At 39.8% G+C, this 21,624-nt stretch overlaps 1 protein-coding gene across 1 annotated transcript in view; it reads right to left on the reverse strand.

Moving 5' to 3' along the window:
* Nucleotides 1–16,468, reverse strand: part of LOC140232036 (uncharacterized) — a 57,350-nt gene extending 40,882 nt beyond the window's left edge. Inside the window, exons 1-7 of the mRNA XM_072312187.1 lie at nt 16,268–16,468; nt 15,098–15,278; nt 14,336–14,442; nt 12,718–12,867; nt 11,283–11,363; nt 10,423–10,635; nt 9,887–10,019 (exon numbers count right to left, since the gene is read on the reverse strand). Coding sequence (XP_072168288.1) covers nt 9,900–10,019; nt 10,423–10,635; nt 11,283–11,363; nt 12,718–12,867; nt 14,336–14,442; nt 15,098–15,278; nt 16,268–16,468 — 1,053 coding nt within the window. The 3' untranslated portion in view covers nt 9,887–9,899. The remainder of the gene's footprint in view (nt 1–9,886; nt 10,020–10,422; nt 10,636–11,282; nt 11,364–12,717; nt 12,868–14,335; nt 14,443–15,097; nt 15,279–16,267) is intronic.
* Between the last annotated feature and the right edge of the window lie 5,156 nt (nt 16,469–21,624).

Consider the following 21,624-nt stretch of genomic DNA (forward strand, 5'->3'; position numbering starts at 1 on the left):
AAAAAAGAAAATAATAATTTACTGGTATTCAATTTTCATAATCCATTTAGTTGCTTAAGCTATAAGCTTATCTCTAATTGTTATACCTGTGTGTGGTACTTGTAGCTTGTCAAAACATTGCGCAAATCACATAACACCTTTTAATTACTGTAAAATAAGATATTTTTGCATCATCAAATATTCGCCAACTGGAAGCAGCGGCCTTTTTTTGTGGCATGAAACACTGAACAAATTTGATGCCCGTAAGTACAGCAGTCTTAAGGAAGTAGTGTACAGTGGGTGAAGTGCTACCTCAAACTTTGACTGGTACAGTGTATTTGGGCGATCAAAATTTATCCCATCAAGTCTGGGAGGAATTTTGCTGCAAAAAAAAAAAAAAAAAATCTTGCCTTATCATCATTAATTCGGCAAATGTAATTTTCATTGCATAGCTTCGAGAAAGATCATAAAAATTGGTTAGATTTATAAACACAAAAAAGGTAGAAAATAAGTATGAAATTTACAACAAGAGACCCGCGGGTCTAGCGCTCACCTGAGTATCGCAAGTTCACCTTTCACGCAGTCACTAATCTAAATTATTCACAGCTCTACTAAAATTTGACCAGGCTTCTCAAGTAGAAGATGAAAATGTACAATAAGGGCCGAATTTTTTAAAGATTCCTTAATTTGGGGGGATTGGGGGCCCCCTGGGGCCTTCTGGGTGGGGCATGGTGCCCATTTTGATAAATTGAGATCCTGACCCCCTAGGGATGCTACCTGCCAAGTTTGACGAAAATCCATCATGAGGTTTTCAGGAAGAAGATGAAAATGTACAATTCAGGCCCCCATTTGGACCTTCCCACTGCCCCCAAGAGGGGCACCCCTGGATTTGCTATGACCAAACTTGAAACTACAGTCATTAATGTACACACTCATAGTATTATCTTAGCTCTATAACTTCTGATTCTAGAGAAGATTTTTAAAGATTCCTTCATTTTGGGGGGTTTGGCCCCTGGGTGGGGCATAGTGCCCATTTTAACAAATTGAGATCCTAACCCCCTAGGGATGCTACCTGCCAAGTTTGGAGAAAATTGGTCATGGGGTTCTCAAGAAGAAGATGAAAATGTATAATTCAGGCCCCATTAGGACCCCTCCCCACCCCCCTCCCCTGGGTCCCAAGGGGGGGGCACCCCTGATTCTGCCATGAACAAACTTGAAACTACAGTCATCAATGTACTAACTCATAGTATTAACTTAGCTCTATCACTTCTGGTTCTAGAGAAGAAGACTTTTACAGATTCCTTAATTTTGGGGGGTTTGGGCCCCCCTGGGGGCCCCCTGGGTGGGGCATGGTGCCCATTTTAACAAATTGAGTTCCTAACCCCCTAGGGATGCTAAAAAGTTTACACACGACGGACGACGCATGACGGACGACGCACGACGGACGCTGGACGAAGGGCGATCGCAATAGCTCACTTGAGCCTTTGGCTCAGGTGAGCTAAAAATGTGCCAATATAAGAGAGAAGCAGAAATCCAGAGAAAATGTTAGAGTCAGTTTTGATAACCATACAGCAATTGAGAGGTTTTAAAAAATGTTGTAACTGAAATGATTACCAATGAACAACACTGGACTGAAATCAAAGTTGTCATCATGAAAAAGCTAAGAATGAGTAGCTATAACTGTAACAAAAAGAAACAGTACCATGTCACTGAAATGTGGTTCCTGGGAGTTGATGTGTTATGGCAAACAGGAAGTAATAGGAAATGAATGTCTGCCTTCTGGTTAGTAGTCCCATTAATAGGCTTTCACGGTGTAGCTTCCACTGAACTTACTATTCTTATCTCTGACATTTGACGTGGAGCCATAAAAACTTAAAAATAGCACAAAACAGGGAAATCTGGACAATTTGATTATCCTCCTGGATCAATTAATTTGTTCTTTTATGTCATTTGTTGTGGGGGCAGACTGGCAAAAAAAAAAATGATGTTGATGGTATATCAATGTGGGTAGGCCTTCCATTTTGACATTTTATAAAAATTATGAAATGTATAAAGTCACAAATGAAGGTACATCAGTGAATTCCTTTTGTGGGATTAGAAAAGCCTCCCCCTACCCTTCCTCTCTCTGTCACATCTGGGAAAGGTGAAGAGTGTCGGGGGGGGGGGGGGGGGTGGCGGAAGGCGAAAAGGGAGAGGGGGAGTGGACAGAAGGAGAGATGAAGGAAATCCATCAATTACTGACTGGTGATCTAAAGGGAATTGAAACACAAACATCATGTGAAATGAGTAAATGTAGCAACATTAGAAGAAAACATCAGTAAAGTTTCAGGAAAAACAGACAATCCATTCAAAAGTTAAGAATTTTTAAAGTTTCTGTGCAGACATATCTAGGTAAGAAGACTACTAAAATTCATGAGGCCATGTATGGAAAATGATGTAGCAAGAAAACACAAAAAAGAATTCTGCAAAATTATTTTTTATGACAAGTACACATTCAAGCAAAATTCAAATCATAATAATAATAGTACCAGTAACACATATCGGTAACAAGTTGAGAGAATGTGTGCTTTTCATTAAAAAAAAATGAAATTTTATGAAATTCTCTTAAGTTTTCTTGTTGCCATTGCACACACATATGTGACATCATGAACTGTAGTAGTCTCCTCATCCAGCAATGGCTGCATCAAGAAATTCACACCATTTGAATTTGATTTTCCTTAGACTTCACTGGTGCATTCTATGAATAATGCTGCATTCACTCAATCCATATGTATATTTGGGTTTCATTCAACTTTGAACATCAAGTTGAATATGGTGTATAAATGCCCTTTTTTAAACTTAGGGGTTGTTGGGTAAAAATCGTTAACCCTCCCACGAACACCATCCTAAGAATCCTACTGATAGTGCATGGGAAGATATTGCCGGTGGGACTGAAGGAGTTAAATGGATTCTAGAGACACTGAGAACATTGCTTGATCAAGTCTTTATTCGCCGCTGGTTCACGGGACTGGTAGAAAATTCTTGCAGCCCATTTTTATTTATACCTCTGTCATGCCTACCAATCCTGCGCTGATCTGGTCATGGATGCAATTCGTGACTAATACCTTTCCAATGTTAAGCTACCGACCTAGGTTCTCCCCTGAACATCGTGCCATGGCTTGTATGATAACGGAACTCGCCTCTCGGGTAGGCCGGGGTGCGTACCACAGGGAAATACCTGTCTGGGCACAGGAGGATGTCTGCACGGCTAGAGCGGGAGCAGGGGGCAATGAACTACGGGTGTAAATCACGCTGGTAAACGATAACCGCCCCCTTACTTCTCGTTTATTGGCAATGACATGTGAACTGGTGAAATACTCTGGGTCTAGACGATTTTAGATTAATTTGAATTCTCTCCAGGCTACAGGCCAGACCCAGAAAAGGAAAAATGGGGGGAGGGGGGAAGGGGGGGGGGGAAGAGGAGGTGAAAGCAGAGTCAAGCCAAGTACTGTATCTATTATTATGTATCCATTGCTCTACATGTATGAACAAAAGCCAGAGGAGTGCTGTATCCACCCAAAAGGAGATCTGTTCATGCTGGGAGGACCATGTAGCATTCCTAAACTGCCACGCATAAATTTGGGGGGATCTCCTAGGCAGCAACAGGCATACCGACTCTCTAGCTCATTTTGAGCAAAAACGTTGCCAAGTTCGGTTCATAGCCTCCCAAATAACACGCCTATAAAAACGAGGCAGTTTATTCCTTATTTCAATGTTTATAGCTTGAAAATGAATATGCATGTAGAGTTTTAGTGGAAAAAGCAATATATTAATTTTTAGCAATTTGCAATATTTGAGATCGAAGTTGCTGAAAAATAGAATAATTGAAATATATGTGATAATTTTAAATTATATATTCGAAAATATTTCTTGTTATGTAATGATTGCAGTATCACTGAAAATATTTGATGCTTCTGTATCTGATGAAGACCTTACTTAAAAACCTTTAAAAAATGGCATTTATCTGTTGTTGTTTTTTACATTCAATAAACCCATAAATTCAGTCTAAGATGACCAAAATTGACCCAAACACAAGCTCAATTCAACATTGTTGTCCCGATAATGCAGAGTGTAAACTTCAGACTGTCTGTGACCTGATGGAATCACCTTTTTACTTTTTTTTGGTAAATATTAATGACTAGAATAGAGCAATTCAAGCAAAGAAATTATCCTTGGGATGCAGCTAATATGAATAACTTAAAGAAAAGAGAGGGATAGAGAGAATGAGAAAGAGAGAGAGAGAGAGAGGAAAAAGAAGAAGAAGAAGAAGGAGAAGAAGAATCCAGGAGTTTCTGACTTCTTTCTTCTGCTCATCTGTCCCTCTAACAATCGCAGACAATGGCCATGTGACATAATGATCTGGTGATCCCAAAAAGCTGCACAACACAATTTATCACTGCCGCACCAGATTTCGTCTGGCCGGGATTCTTAAGATACGCACTGTCAGACACAGGCAGTCACAGACACAGTACACACACTGTGAGACATGAACTTGTGTGTATCCTCTCATAAGCCCTAACCCTTCTCTCCCCCCTCCCAATCCATAAGTTAACTCGTTATCCCCCCTTTCACCTCCTCGCTAAATTTGGAATCATCCCGAGCGGTCCGGAGAGTGCCGACGGGGACCCATACTTCATCAGTCTCCTGCTTCCTTGAGTGTTTACACTGTCCCTGGGATACAACAATCCTCATCCTCTTTTACCACCTTCTACCATCTCCCCCTCCCCTCCCCTCCCATGCTCCTCTGAGCTTCCCTGTGCTCCATCCTCCCCCTTCCCCCATCTCACGTGCTAACCTCCTGCTAAGTGATGTCTACGCATCTTGCTGTCCCTGGGATATGATGATCCTCATCCTCTTTTACCACCCTCTAACCATCTCGCCCCTCCCCCCCCCCCCAATCCCCCTCTAAGCTTCCCTATCCTCAACCCCCCCCCCTCCCCCATTCCCCCATCTCATATGCTAACTTCCATGCTAAATGATGTCTATGCTGTCCCTGGGATACAACCAGGGAGGTGAAAAGAACTTTCCACCTCCCTCATACAAATGATCCTTCCTCCCTCTATAACCATCTACCCCCCCCCCCCATAACTCCTAGCTTCCCTATCTTCCTCCTCCCTCGCCCCTCCCCCCCCCCCCCCCCCTTCTCCCATCTCACGTGCCAACCTTCTGCCAAGCGATGTCAACACACCTGGGAACTATGTTGGGACATTACCAAGCTACCTCTAAAGGTAGTGACCCTATTTCATAATACCAACAAACCCCTCCCCATCTCCTATTACCATTAAACTTTATCTGACTGGAGGCACTGGAATAGCACATGTTAAAGCCCTACTCAAACTACCTACCAGTAAACACATTTTGGCAATGACAAACTTTAGTATTTTTCACAAATGCTTTCAATTTTCTCTAAGCGCTTCAAGTGGAATGAAATCTCCAAATAAGAATGTCTGAAGTCAAGCAATTAAAACAAAAACAGGCAAACAGATAATTCATGCTTAGAACAGCTAAATAAGCAAGACAAAGAGAAATATAGCAAAGGTCACATGCTTGTCATCTAATTACAATATGCTTTTTAGAGTTAGCTTTTTTCAAAGCAAAATTGTAAAATCTTAATTGATTGCTAATAATGCTATGAAGTTTCTCTGTCCATCGCAGAATACTGGAGAATACTGTTTCACTGATCCAGCCAGGTCAAACATGAAGTAAATGCCACGTCTCTCATACACTGTTACAGCCCTAGAACAGGAGTGATGGACTTAACTAGGTCCTGTGGGAGGTATGCCTTGAATTGCTGCTTAGTACACCTATACTAGTATGAGACAAAATCATTTTCCTTCTTCTGACCCTATGTTGTTACCTTTTTTCTCCGGCTATCTCGATCCATCAATGATCTGATCTCATATGCAAGTTGCATACAATATATTGCTTGATGCATGTTTATACTGGAGTACATCATATGGCATGCATGGTTCGTGACAAGACAGAACATTGACTGGGAGTTTTGAAGGGTGGTTTGACATTCTTTGATTCCATTATGAACACAACTTAAGAGGCAGACAGGACTCAAGACCAAAAGTAGGTTTGGAATAAAGACTAGCACAGGATCCCACACATCCATGAGCAATGCTGGATTGAGCCTAATTCATCTCTTACTTCAGGTTCTTCAGACACGCATAACATACTATGTTTGATGAGCATTAGGGGTTGGGTGACAGCAAATGGCAAAACAAAAGAACCAAGTGACTGCTTGGCTCAAATAGCAAGCTGCAAACAATTAGGCAGCCCCTCTAAATGCAGGCATAATGATGCGTCATCAGTCACACCTTGTGATATCTTAACAGCTCTGTCAGATGTACAATGTGGGTATAATCTTGTACAGCTGGCACGGATTGCGACACTACAACAACCCCAAAGCTTTAATTTGCACAATATGTATATGCATGTAATCAACATTACAAGATCATATTCATTATTTCGCATCTTTATATGTATCAGAAACTACCTGAAAACAACTGCTGAACAAAGTCCAGCTCAGATCAATAGCTCACCCAATGCTAATTTGTCCCAAGGAAGGATAGGTGAGCATCAGCAAAAAGAAATATTGACAATTTTCCATAAGATTCCTTCTTTACCTATGATAAGTTACAGAGCTGTCTTTCTCTATTTTTTTTTTCTTTTCTCTAAAACACTTTGGAGAGTCTTATAAACACTGCTTCCAGTCATGTTCGAATAATATAGCCACTTCTCAAAAAAAACACACACACAAAAAAAAAAAACATTTGAGCATTCTATAAACCTACATTAACCCTCTGAGCACTACTGTCTCAGAATGGCAGTACCATTGGGAATAAGAGTACTGTCTTTGGCTACAGTGAGGTTTAATGGGGACTCCTTCTGAAAGAACTCCATTAGGTTTCAAGGTAATTCTTCTCCAGCCACACTATCTCCCACGTGCGTGCAGCTCAGCCCAGCACAGCGGCAAAATAAGCTACCAACAGAGGGCGCCATTGCACTACCACGACAGTGTGACATTATCGAGAGTCTGGCAGCCACAGCACTCTTCCACTGGACATGGTCAGTGGTCTTTGAGGGAACCATTGCTTGAAGGTAATCCATCATATACTTGGCAATGAGATTTCATGATCAAAGACAAATTAATTACATCTTAATCAGTGTCATGAAAAATTATATTAACATGTGTGCCAAGTTGACTTTTTGTTCAATATTGTCGAGGCACTTTGATTGACTCTATATTACAAATATTTACATATCGAGTTCATGCACATACTTGTGTACTGTCTACCCCCTTAAACTAACACATGCCAAAGCTACTGTTCCAAATATGACATGTGGTGATTCTCAAAGTTTCAATAATACAATGCTGCACACTGGCAACGGTCCAACAGTTTTGGACCAGTAACTTTTTTTCAGGAATGAAGCAGTAAAAAATGGAAAAACTGGGCACCTACTGGTCCAACAGACAAGTCGGACCAGTAGGAAAAGTGGGTTAGCGTGCAGCCCTGAATAATATATTACACTGATGAAAAAAATGTTTTAGAGAAATGTGCTGAGTTTTGTATTGCGAGTATGAATGTAACATTTCATATATTTTCTACATTGCGTGGATATATAAGCTGATCTACTGCATGACACTGAAAACTCAACAAACATGATCTATATTTAAAAAGACAGACATGAATAGGAGTATGTAGTACTTGTATATTACATAAAATATCTACAGTTACATGTACAATGTACATCAACAGATCATTTTTTTTTCCTTCATTTCAGAAATCATAGTTTTACATTGAACTTTTAACAATTTCTTCATCTAGACTTCACTTATACACACATTCTTTCAAAACTTTCTTCATGTGATTATGAAAACAACAACAACAACTAGATTTTAAGATAATTTGACTGACGATTTCTCAATTTGAGAAGCAAATTAACATCTCTAATCCTGTCTCTGAGGGATTTTTATTTCACAAGGGCAAATGCATCACAGATGTGTAGGAATCAGAAAAAGTGGCACTGAGTCATCAATAGAGGGCACTAGACTACTTCACACATTATGGGACTTTGAGAGAAAATAAATTTCTTCTTTCTTGAGACAAGAATCAATCATTTACACACAGCACTCTGCCAAAAACCCGTCTGGTCAAAAAGAAATATTCACCATCGTAAGAGTGACTCATAAAATGGAACATACATTCTCCAAGGATTATGCTTAGCTGTAAAACAACAAACTGAAGGTTTCATGTAAATGCAAACTCACTGAAGTGGTGGGTGGTTTCATGGTACACTATGTGTTCTTTCTAGGATGTGAGTGTGGTCCTGAGAACTAGAGGATCTACTCATTCTCAACCACAGGACCACAGTCACATTCAAGAAAGTATTGAAACATGGTGTTCCATAAAACCACCAACTGCTAAATGTTCTACCACCATAAGCCCCCTTGCAAAAAAAAAAAAAAGAAGAAGAAAAAGACAAAAGGTAAAGCAACAACGACAAAGGCATTTGTGAATGGTTGAAGAAATTCTAATATGATCTGTTCAGTTTCATTTTGTTGATCTATCTGAATTTCATTCCAGTCCTACTGAGTAATTTAGTCACTTTAACCAGTGCAACTGCTCAATTCGACCATCAGCCACCAGCAAAAAAGCGTACGCGTCTCTGGATGGTGCTCTGCTGATTGGTTGTGATTTGGGGTACCAAGTACTGGTATTCAAAGAAGTTACAAAAGTTAACCCGTTCCATACTGAATTATGAAATCCCCACAGACTTAATACAAAGGCCACCAGGTTCCCGTAGGGAACGTGTTAAGAAACTAGGACAGATCTCCCGGGGCCTTTCACTTGGTTTTGACTGATGAAGGTGGCTTGACTAGCATACAAATACTGTAAAAGTGGATATTTTCGCGTGACTAATTTTTCGCGCTTGGCTGGGTCGAAAGAGTTTCGCGTGTTTTTAATTCCGCGGAATCAAGACATCACGCACAGGCACATATGGCAAGCAAAAATATTCGCGTGCTTTTATTTTCGCGCTAGTTTCTGGTTGCGCGAAATGCGCGAAAATTTGGACACCGCGAAAATTTCCACTTTTACAGTAGTGAATAGTCACGAGTGAAATGGTACAAGATTTCACATGAGGTGAAAAATGAGAGGTGCTCTGTTCAACGAGGCAAAGCATGAAGTGAAGCATGAGTAAAGATCATACACTGATCGTTTCATACAACATCTTCGACATCAACGGATGTGGTCCACACCAATACTTGAATATATTTCAGTTCACTATCTTTTGTTCAAGAGCCTAGAGCGCTATCCGAGACAGCACTACTTCCCACCAGGAAAGTATTAAACAAATGATAACAATATCAATCACAATTATGACTTTTATTGCACCAAATCCACTCTGCAGAATACTCAAAGCACACCAAATCAACTCTGTAGAGTGCTAAAGGCACATACTGTACATACTCACATTGCCCTGGTCACTGGATAGGCCAACATTATATCCAACCAGTACTGACAGCGCTCAATCTCCACTCCTTGGGAGCATTCCAGCCAGTCGCAATCTTACAGGTGCACAAATGCTGATCAACCAACATTCACATCCTACTAGGTAGCCATTTATACTCCCCGGTAGAGAGCAGCAATGTCGATAACCTTACTGAAGAGCAAATGTGTTGGGCTGCATTGGGCTCGAACCCACAAACCAGAACCACGCTCATGTGATTCAAAGACGTGCGCGCTTATCCACATGGCCTAGACACCTCCAGACTTCTTCAATGCAAAATGCAGCTTGTATCATTTTAATCACAGCCACTTTTCAATACGATAATATTTACAAGATGACATCTTCTTACCTGAGACTGCCAGCTACCTCAGGGATGCCAGTCGGAGAATGTCCGCGGCTCCGCCCACGGCAAAGAGCTTTCCTCCGTCGGTGCTGTCCAGGGCTTGAATTGGCTTCCCACCGAGGTCTACGGTACCCAGAATCTGAAAGATGGAAAAACCACAAAGTACAATGTATGATGATGAGGATGAATTCTTATGAAGGCAGCTATTTAAAAGATAGAGTAGACAAACAGATATGAATATACACATATATAGGGGAGTACATAGAACAAATATGAATAAGAGTAGATGGATGGATGTACGTTTGTACAGAGTACCAAAGTGATGATGTCCCAGTTTTTTTGTTACAGCTTACTGCTGGTTCCGAACAAGATATCCTTGCACAAGGCTTGGGACATTGCGTTAGAAATGGGTACGAGCATTGTTGTTAGCAATTGTTGTGTAGACAGATATTTGGGCTACTGTATGTGAGGTTGTTTAGAACCAGTTTCCATGGCGATAAATGGCTACGATGTCACACTTTGGTAGTCTGTTGATAGAGTACCTCAAAAGAGGCTGAACTGATGGCCTGTACGTCCGAGGTGCCACTCCCACCGGCCAGCACCACATTGTTGTCGCAGAACTGGGCGCAGTAGAGGAAGTCACCGGTCTTCTTGTCCGCATCCAAGTCCAGCGTCCGGTCAAGCTGACCACTAGAGAAATCCCAGATCTGTAGGGCATCGTGCTGGACCCATGAAGCAGTCAGAATCTTTCCATCCTGCAGAAGATCACATGAAATCAAGTCATATCAAAATATACATAGAACTTATTCATCAGCACATTAGAGACATATTCTTAATGTTGGCTGTATCCAACAAAATGAATAAACTGTACAAAAATTATGACAAGCAAACATACTGACAACACAAATATTGGTAAAATCACAACAATGCCTTTTTTTCTTCTTAGGAGAAGCCGGTATTTCATTAAATTCCACTTAATTTCATTTGTAGTGTGGTCATCAGTAACTTGAACTAGACCATTTCTGTCTTGGTGTGGGCAGTTGTATGAACTTCCTTTATTTGAAGTCATCAGTTGCTACTCGATGTTAATAATCCCATCAACCGCGTCTTCCATTTCTGTATAATTCACACACACACACACACACACACACACACACACACACACACAAATGTCATAGACATGACATTACTGCTGCTTTACTGAAACTGTCAGAGTCACAAGACAAGAGAAATCAGAAATAAGTGAACTCTAAATATTTTCAGTCTTGCAATTCTTGAAGTGATGTATCACATGCTGTTGCTGATTAGAATGTCATGGAAGCAACCTTTGAACAAAAATGTTGCCAAAGTGTGGTCACTTTAACTGGTGTGGGAATGTGCTTGACCACTCTGACCATCTCACCTTAATGTCCAGACCACTCCCACAGATGTGGGGCCCAGAGATGGTGCGCTGGACTCCCTGCTCCGTTCTCGTATCCCACACCTGGATGAGACAAAAGAGGCAATTCACCCCACATAATTTCACTGTATTCTGTGCTGATGAACATTCATCTGCGATTTCATGGATACATGCTTAGATGGAGCTTCATGGGGACTTACATAGAGGCAAAAAATGATCTTAGTTTGAAAGACTGAACAATGAAAACATGGCAAGACTGGCCATATATCTATGATAATGTGGCAAATACCAGTAAATGATGCCTAATAATTTCACTGTTTTCTACATTGGTGAAGATTTATCTACAATTTGTTGGATACTGTATGCGCCCTATGTTTCGCGAATCAAGACTTCCCGACGATTTCGCGAGTGGTTAAATTCGCGATCGTGGAGTCCTGTACTGAACGGAGAAATGTGTACGCGTACGCCGCATTCATATCAGGATCAGAGTCAATATTTTTGCGTGTTTTTAATTTTGTGAATAGTAGCTGACTCTCGAAATTTGTGAAAATAAAAACCTCGCGAAATATTCGGCGTATACAGTATATGTTTAGACAGATCTGAAAGGGGACTTTGCCCTGAAGCAAAACTGGTTGTATGTTGAAGTTGGAAACTGTAGAATAAACAGCAAACCAATGCACATCTGAGCAAGACTGGTCTGATGCTGTAAATGTCATGTCCAGTTGAATGTCATTGAATGAAACAACAAGAAAATTTATAAAGACCTTGAATTAAGCTGCAGTAACAATGTGACCATAAAGTTACTGACATAGACTTTGTCAATGCTTCACAAATATAAAACAACACAAATATCCTCAAATAGTTATGACAAAATTAACATCCCACTTCGAGGACGATGTGTAGCAACACAACACATTCAATTACAAGCAGGGAAGATTTCTACAGAGAAAATGTGCAATATGTGACATTTCACAAAGTATAAGAAGAGTAACACAAGGGAGAGGACACTATTTTGATGTGAGCATGAAACACTGTGTCACTTAACATGCTAACATAGTGGTCATTAATGCCTTACTGTGTTAGACATTTACATGACTTCACTCTTTTGGTGACTGAGCCGCAGTTTTTTTTTTTAAATTCTTTATTCAAAATGGATCTCTCTATAGGGTGGAAATTCTCCCTCATGTGAGATTTCCAGAGTTTTTGTTTGTGACAGTCTTAGGAAATGATATTTGGCAGTTTGATGAGATAAATTGTATAGAATCGAGAAACACACAACCCCCCCCCCCCAAAAAAAAAAAAGAAACAAACAAACAAAGAGGGAGACACTGATATCAAATTCTGTAATTTTGTCATGGATCGACCTGTGCTACACCGAAAACATCAGACATTGTGAGCTCCATAAAAACAAAATAAAACAAGATCAAACTAAAATCACCTTCAGGCAGTTATCCCATCCACCCGTGACAAAGATGTGATCATCATCCGGATGGAACTTGAGGGCAAAGATGCGCTGGCCGTGCCCAAATTCCATCACTTCCTCCTTGGCGGGCAGAAGTGAATTGGAACTCTGGAAGACTCGCAACAGCTGTTGGAATGCAAAAGAAATATGTAACACTTGTAATCCCCAATACTATCTATCTGATATCTTGTCAGACACAACACATTCCAGGGGCACTTTGTACAATCATCCCGTATCATTTAAATCTGTAAACTTCAATAAAAACAAGAAAAATATTGACAATGATTTCTTCCATAGAACTGCCACTCACTGTTCCTTTCTTTTCAGTTGAAGTAGTGACAACTTTATGAGACAGAGTGTTCTCAATTGGGCTGTGAAGGGCAGAGACATACACACACATACACACATACATACATACACACACACACACACACACACATAAACATAAATCTACAACATAACCAGCATTAGGACTCTGTGAGATTTACTGAAATACCGATACAAACTAATACAAGGCAAGTGCCAAAATGTGTCTCGCCCATTCACGTAGAAGAAATTAATATTTTCCAAATCCCGGAAGTTCACTGACCCCCACCTATGACCTTTGACCTTGTAATGACCTTTAACTCCCCGAGGGACATTTACCAGCCAAGTTTGGTCAAAAACAGACATAGAGATCAAAAGTTATGAGCCATAATCGAAACGCGCCGTAAAAACTTAACACTGGGCCCTAAAAGTTTGTTGACCCCTGTCTGTGGCCTTTGACCTTGTGATGACCTTCAACTTTCCAAGGAACATCTACCATCCAAGTTTGGCACAAATGGTCATAGGGAACAAAAGTTAAGAGCCATAATCGAAACGTGCAGTAAAAACTTAACATTGGGCCCTAAAAGTTTGTTGACCCCTACCAGTCACCTTTGACTTTATGGTGACCTTTAACTCCCCAAGGGACATCTACCATCCAAGTTTGGTCACAAACAGACATAAACATCAAAAATTATCAGACATATACATCAAAAATTATGAGCCATAATCCAAACACGCCGTAAAAACTTAACATTGGGCCCTAAAGTTCATCGACCCCTGCCTGTGACCTTTGACCTTGAGGTGTACTTCATGTTTGGTAAAATGTGTAACGTTGCATAACCACTCTTCCCTCTAAGTTTGATTGAAATTGAAGTCCTCAGTAGAGAGTTATTCAAGTTTTTGTAGCGTTACGAACGGACGACGGACAGACGGACGAACGGCGGACGGACAGACGCCGCAGGTGATCCCTTAGTCTCCCCGCACCTCCGGTGGGCTCGACAAAAATGGCAATATTCCATTGACACATAGGCATATAGAAAACATAGAGTGTATATCAGGAATCTGTTGCAGACACAGGTTTGTAATCGTGGTATTTCTAGCTCATGACAAATACCATGTCAAAGACTCCACGTGCTCACAATTACTCAGTTGTTGTCTGGCGACTACCAGTGTAATGTTCTGCAATTGCTCTTGGCTGTTTGTTGTTGTTGTTGTTTTGTTTTTTGTTTTTTTGCAAAGTGCTTCATAAAGTGGTCCAGGCATTCACTGAAGCAGGAGAAGAACAAACCTTATTGGAGTTGGCATGGTACAGCCGAACACACTGATCTTTCCCAGCTGTAGCAAAGGTCCCACCCAAGAGACTAAAATCAAGAGCGTTGATCTCATTGCCTTTCTCTGTTGAGAAAATGAGAATGGGGAATTACAAAACAAACAAAGTATTGGCATTTTCATGAAATCTAATTTGTAGATGGCAAATGACATAATGTCCCATATCTACGAGCACTGGTACCCTGCTTCCCTCCCTCTTTGAAGATGAAATGTGAAAACAATTCTAAAACTAGAAAAGCACTTGTAGAGGGCAGACCTCCACCAATCAGCTCATTTCCATCCATATTATGATCCCACCATTAATTTTTTATTTTTTATTTTGGATGCAGACGGTAATCTGTATCACTACTAAAATTTAATCATCTGCACTTTGTGTCTTTGTGTCAATATCAACTTTTCTTGAAAGTTTTATCCAAACCTGTTCATAATTTTTGGAGTTATTTTGCAAACAGACAAACAAACTGCTGCCATAAAAAAAAAGAAAAAAACCTCCTTGGTGGAGGAAATTAATTCATATTTCATCACTGCATGCTTGTAAGGTCTTACAGTTGCAGTCCATAATATGAACATCTAATTTTCTCCTAGAAATATTTCAGCAATATTATATTTGTCTCATGCAATAGCACCTAAAGGTACAATAAAAAACAATCTCAACTTCAAGATATTCTGAGAAATATTAGATATGAGAACTCATCAAATGAGGGCGCTGTGCATGTCTCACCAATGACTGTTTCAACGCGGGTGGCCGTCGTCGCATTCCACAGTGTGATGATCCCATCGGAGCCTGCTGATACTATCACATCTCGCAAACCAGGGTGGAAGCTCAGACACATGACGGGAAGGCCTGCCTTGTCACCGCGATGCAGTGCTCTGGACAGCGCACCGGTCCTGCTGTTAAAAAGCTGAATGTCAGAGCAGGGATAAGCAGAGATTGATTAAACATGTAATTTTATTCTCAGATGGCATAGGCTCCCTAAACATTTCATATTAATGCAGTTAAGATTTATACTATATGTAACTACCACCACTCTGAAATCATGATCCTTGGCATTGGCAGTGTGAAAAAAAGATGATCTCATTATCTCTGAGGGTTATTATTGTTGTGATTTAACTTATTTACCATGATGTTAAGCATAAAGTATACTGAACTTATTTGCCCCTCTGCATCCTCCCGAGTCTTGCTGCAAGTGTTATTTGCAGTACTATTCGCATGCATAGGGCAAGAGCTTTATGGGAATTTAGTATCTGGATCGTAACGGTTGAATTTATGTTTCCATGCCATCTCTTTTTATTTGAAGGAGTTTATACTGTTGTTGTTATTTCAAAGATCGAAAGAAGAGAGAGAGAGAGAGAGAGAAATGGGGCCCTATACAAATAATTTGCCCCAGACAGCACTTAAACATAAAACAAACATTATAGATCTTAAAGAGATATAAACAAGAGTTTATACTGTTGCTACTGATGGCTTCAAGCTTCTGTGAATCTGGCAATCACACATATGACTCCATGTGTAATTGTTTCTTTGTCTATGCTTTCTCATATTTCAAGGACATCACACTGATTTGACCAGGCTGAAAACTACAGTGCCTCTATAATGGACGTTGAGATCCTTACAATAAGTCAAATACTAGTCTAAAGTTTTATTTTACAACTGTATGTGACATACATCTAGACACTAGCAAACATGTTCTTTCTGAGGTTTGAATTTTCTTCAATTTGACAATGTTCATTTGTTTGAGGGAGACAAATTGAAGAAAATTCAAACCTTAACCTTCACCCCTCTACTTTTTTATTCTCTTGCATTTATGTTCTTTCTGCTCATCACATATATTACAAAGGAATCACGACACAGCAATAACAAATAAAAGATTGAGAATCAAATTGCCCTTACCTGTATGCCTCCGTTTCCTGTACCCACAGCGAGGACCTCACCATCATGGGAAAACTGCAGGCTGTATGTTCCCATGGAAGCCTCCCCCAGTTCAATGGTCACCAGCTCCTTGACCTTGGTGAAAGTGCCCGTATTCTTCCTCTGCTCCGTGTCGATAGCCCTCCCTGCACGGATGGCTGCCTCAAGCCGCCGTCTTGCCATCTTTTATTTACTTTTTTTTGGGGGGGGGGGGGGGATGATGGGGGTTGGTGGTGGGTTTACACTTTCCTGGACAGGAACATTGAGGTAGAAAGTCATAAGAGAATTTGACATTCGAAAGGTGATATCTTGGGTAGGCTACATTATTTACATCTTTACGAAACTTTAAAAAAATACCGATATTTACTGTTCTACGTTCAACAATCTCAAAATCTTGTAATCCCCAAATAAAAAGCTTCCTACCATGGGGTGGGGGGGGGGGAACCCCTCCAACTCCCCCCCCCCCCCCCACCACCACCCTTGTCGGTTCCCTCCCTCATAATAGTTACTGTACAAATAATTATTGTTAGTATAGTATTATCAATACTCACTCCCCGGGGACTCACTCCAAACACATCACTGCATCAGTACATGGCCATGAACCAGCATAAAATTGACAACCAGTCCAGTACAAATCAGATCCCTAAATAAGTTGAGAAACTTGCATTTTACTTGACCGAAAATCGGTCTGTATCTGTCCGTCGGGGAATGTTCCGCGGAGACTGCGTCTGGCTTCACGGATCCCCTCCGTATATATGTCTACGGAGGACAGCGTCAATGACAAGATATAAAAGAGTCCTCCGGACAGACGGATCTTTCTGTGTAACTGTTAGCATTTTACATGCATGCATAGATTCTAGAGATTTTTGAAGGAGAAGTTGAAATATTCTAGTTTATTTGTTTCTTGCTCGGAAACTATACATACAGAGTTCACACTTGTATCACAGCACTATTGCATTCGTAAGGTAATTCAGGTAGCGATGGCCTTGGCACTATTTTAGCCCGTTTTATCGGGGCTGGTGTCAGTATAACCGCGGGGCGCTCCTTGTAGGGTTGGACCTACTACTAATCGACCGCCTAATGTTTATTTGCTTGATAAGAATATTTAACACTGAAATTCACGTAAAAAACTTGACCTACGTGATTGAGAAAATCCAGCTCTATCAAATGCCGTTGTTCCCTTTTCGATTCGAAGTTTCAGTGCAAAAATATCGCCGACGAACTTGCGTGGCCTCGTTTCAGCTCCCCGCGGTAAATCGCGTTTTTAGGATCGACCGTTGATTTTGCATTGACAATGCACGCAAACCGAGTTGTATTGAACACCGTGTTGTACGAAGCTTTTTAGAAGCCTTTTAGAAACTTCCATAGACATTACATTGTGCTGTCATTACGATTCGGTGAAAATATTCATTCGAAATTTTGTCCTTGATTAAAACCATTATTAATGAACAGTGAATTATCGCGTTTTCCCACACCATCCTAATCTGCATTCAAAGCCAATCCACTTTTATGTGCTTTGCGCGCAGAGAAGTGCGTACTAAGTGTTCAGTGCGCGAATTATACGCGGTCGGTTTCAATAAGGGTGGTCGATATGTAGTAGGGCTACTATACCCATGGACATGGTACACAGATTAATATACCAACGCGAAGGGGCTGGTCGCAGTTAGCGCCAACACAAATTTAAGCACATGGGACAACGACAAGAAACATTCGCCGAATAATAATACTCCTGCCTGTTATCTTCGGCCTCTTCAAGTAAGATTGTTGAACAGTTTTGTCAGAGCACAGATGCTAGCAGGTTAATCAAATATCACTTTTTCTTTTACAAAACGATACACATACACAGCACAAAGAACACAAATACATACTCAGATATGTCAGGCCGCATTTCTGTCCCAGCCGACTACACAGCAAGCGTACGTAGCAACGATATACGATACGTGAATTCGGTGACTCGCTCGGCGATAGCGCGGCTAGCGAGGGGAGCCCCTGTCCGATATTCCGACTGTTGTGCTGTCTCTTACGTGGACGAGATTGCCAGTTGAGTCAGTCCAAAGAGGTTCTACCTCAGTCTTATCTACACTCACACACAAAGTTGATTTCTATGTAATGTAGATTATGACATGAAATAGTGTCACCCCTGCAAAGACTGAATTGAGATTGTGTAGACCAGAAGGAAAAAAAAAAAAAAAAGACTCAAACAAGGAGCGGTATGATATTGAGTATCATCAGAATTTGAGATAAGTATTGATAAAGCTCTGGTACTTGAAATCTTCACACGTTTTCATTGAACACTGACTTTTGATCGCAACCACGTTGCAAATTAGATAAGGTGATCCTGTCGTCACCTCATAACTCTCCCGCTGTTTATACACAAAACAAGCAATCATGGCTTTCCTATATAAACATTTAGGGCTTATCCTATATGTCAATGAAATTTCTGTCATATTATGCTGCGTGCTTTGATTTTGAAATTATTCATCAAAGTGGAATTGTGTACAAAATTGTTCCACAAAATGTCATTCTTTGAAAAAAGTATACATTTCCTAAACTTGTAACTGACATAGTTAAGTGTATACCTTCCCAGTGGCAGATCGGGGGGGGGGGGGGGGCGCAACCGGCGCACGCCCCGCCCCCTTCATTTTTCGTCAAAAACAAAAGAAATAAAAAGAAAGAAAGTCATGTGCTCTATTATGAGAGAAAAATGAAAACATGTTGATTTTTTAAATATTTTCTTCATATCATTCTGCACATATGACGTCACAAGCTGTAGTAGTCTTCACATCCAGCGATCACCGAACTGAAACTTCAAAAATTCATAACTTTTGAAGGGATTGTCAGATTTTCCTCAAACTTTCACTAATGTGTTCTACTAATATTGGTGCATTCTCTCAATCATTGATGTTTATGAGGTAAACTTGTCCTTTCAAGGAAGCGCAAGACCGTGTAAACGAAAGAAGGAGAGGAAAATAATAAAAAACAAACAACTGGAATGCCCATCTCATAATACCGGGAATCTGCCCATCTATCATATCATATACCCCAAGAAGTTATACTGATATACTGGAATGATTAACTTCTCTCCAGTCTGATCCCTCCACTCAACATCTTCCAAGAATGTATCAAATCACTCTTTGGATATAAACACGGCTCTTATCATCATCTCCAGATCAACCCGATTAATAATAATCTTTACTGTATATATACATAAATACACACATGAACATGATATATATGAATTATTATTTTTTTTTTTGTCTTAAGATCCCCCTTGGGAGTAGACAACCATACAGAGGGTTGGTCATTGTCAGTGTTCCGTGTATTGTTCAAGAGGGTAATTGCTACAGAGGTACACCTGTATTTAGAAAGGAGAATTGGGAAATATGTTAGAATTGATTGGCACTGATACTTCTGGCATTTTTATCTTTTATTATCGTTGCTATACCTCTAAAATATCAACCTTGCTAATATTCTTTAACCATGCAGCAACGGGTTGATTCCCTATTTCATTTCACTTCACTTCATTGCACTTCACCTTACTTCGTTTCATTCCATACCACTTCATTTCATTTTTCCATTTCAAGCAAAAATTATCATAAACACCACATTATTATCTGAATACTAAACATTTCAAATATTTGTATCTGTGCATGAATTTTTATGTGATAATCTGGTAGATAAAAAAGAAATATTCATATGGAATCAATATTATTTACGTTGTATCAAAATAGGTAATTAGGCCGTGGGCTGTTGAAAATGGAGGGGACTCCCAAAAGTTTAGCTTATATTATTGCACTCTCCCTCAGAAACAAAACAAAAAATCGAAGCAACTCTTGCTGGTCATAAAAGAGAAAAGAGTGGGAACAAAATGAGAAGGTGCACTCTAGGCATGTGCCGCAATCGGAAAAGAGTAGAAGTTAATGGGGAGGAGGAAGATGACGAAAATATAAAAGACAGGATATGAAGAAAGGAAATACTAGTACAAGACCATTACAGAAGTTGACAATATACGCACACACAAAGAAACAAGTGGTACATGATCTTCGCATCACAGAAAATGGTATGGGGCCAGTGAGGAAGAGAAAATGTGCTTTATTTTTTTTTTTTCTCCAAACGTAACTTAGTATTTTGCCCGTAATATGTATGTATATCTCTACCCTGTTAACTGTAACTACAGTGTACTGTTAACTACAATCTTTCGCAGTCCAAGGTATAATATGCATATAAGATATAACTCCTGATTTATTCTGTACAGTGTTTCGTTGGGAGAAAAAGAGAATGAAAATAAAGGAATTTAATTGAATAAAGTTTGTGTACAAAAAAGAAAGAAATATATTTCAATTGGTATCACCAATTATAACTATTACATCCCATTTACCCCTCAAGTCAACTCAACAGATTTTTTTCTTGTTTTCTCCACAACATATCTCACACTGTAAGCATCACTGCCTACTCTTATACTGAGTTTGGCGAGACCCTCCCGCGACTGTCACTGGCACAAGGATGAAAGAAACTACATTTGTAATAAATGAATGAATACAAATATATTCTTAAATTGACAAAAAGTAATAGATTACAAATTACTACTATATCTACTATCTACTACTACTACTACTATAACTACTACTACTACTACTACTACTACTACTACTACTACTACTACTACTACTACTACTACTACTACTACTACTACTACTACTACAACTACAACTATTTCTACTACTACTACTACTACTACTACTACTACTACTACTACTACTACTACTACTACTACTACTACAACTACAACTATTTCTACTACTACTACTACTACTACTACTACTACTACTACTACTACTACTACTACTACTACTACTGCTACTACTACTACTACTACTACTACTATAGCCCTCTACTATACTGCTGCTGCTGCTATAGATCTACTGCTCCTATACCCGTAATGATAATAATAATGATAATAACAATAACAATGATAAAATATGCTGACAATACCAGTCACACATAATAATGCCTTTGATTCGGCATCACCGAGGTGAAATGTACAATCTAGCAGGGCGAAAAAGATATCTATTCGAAAGCAAAAACGAGGGGGATTGGAGATAACAGTCTTACAGGGAGAGCTACACTCAGCGAAAAAAGAAAGTCAACACCTTTTCAAGTTTATATTTATCATAGAATATTTGGCGAAAAGTTAATGTGCTATATGCCATATTAAAGATAATCTAATTGGCTATCAGCCTAGTAGATTAATAAACAGCTAAACTTTACGCATGAGTAAACATCTTTGTTTTTCTCTTCCAAGGCACAAAAGTAAAAATTGCAAAAATGAACAAGTATAT

The sequence above is a fragment of the Diadema setosum genome, chromosome 8, assembly GCF_964275005.1.
Source record: "Diadema setosum chromosome 8, eeDiaSeto1, whole genome shotgun sequence".
Lineage (NCBI taxonomy): Eukaryota > Metazoa > Echinodermata > Echinoidea > Diadematoida > Diadematidae > Diadema > Diadema setosum.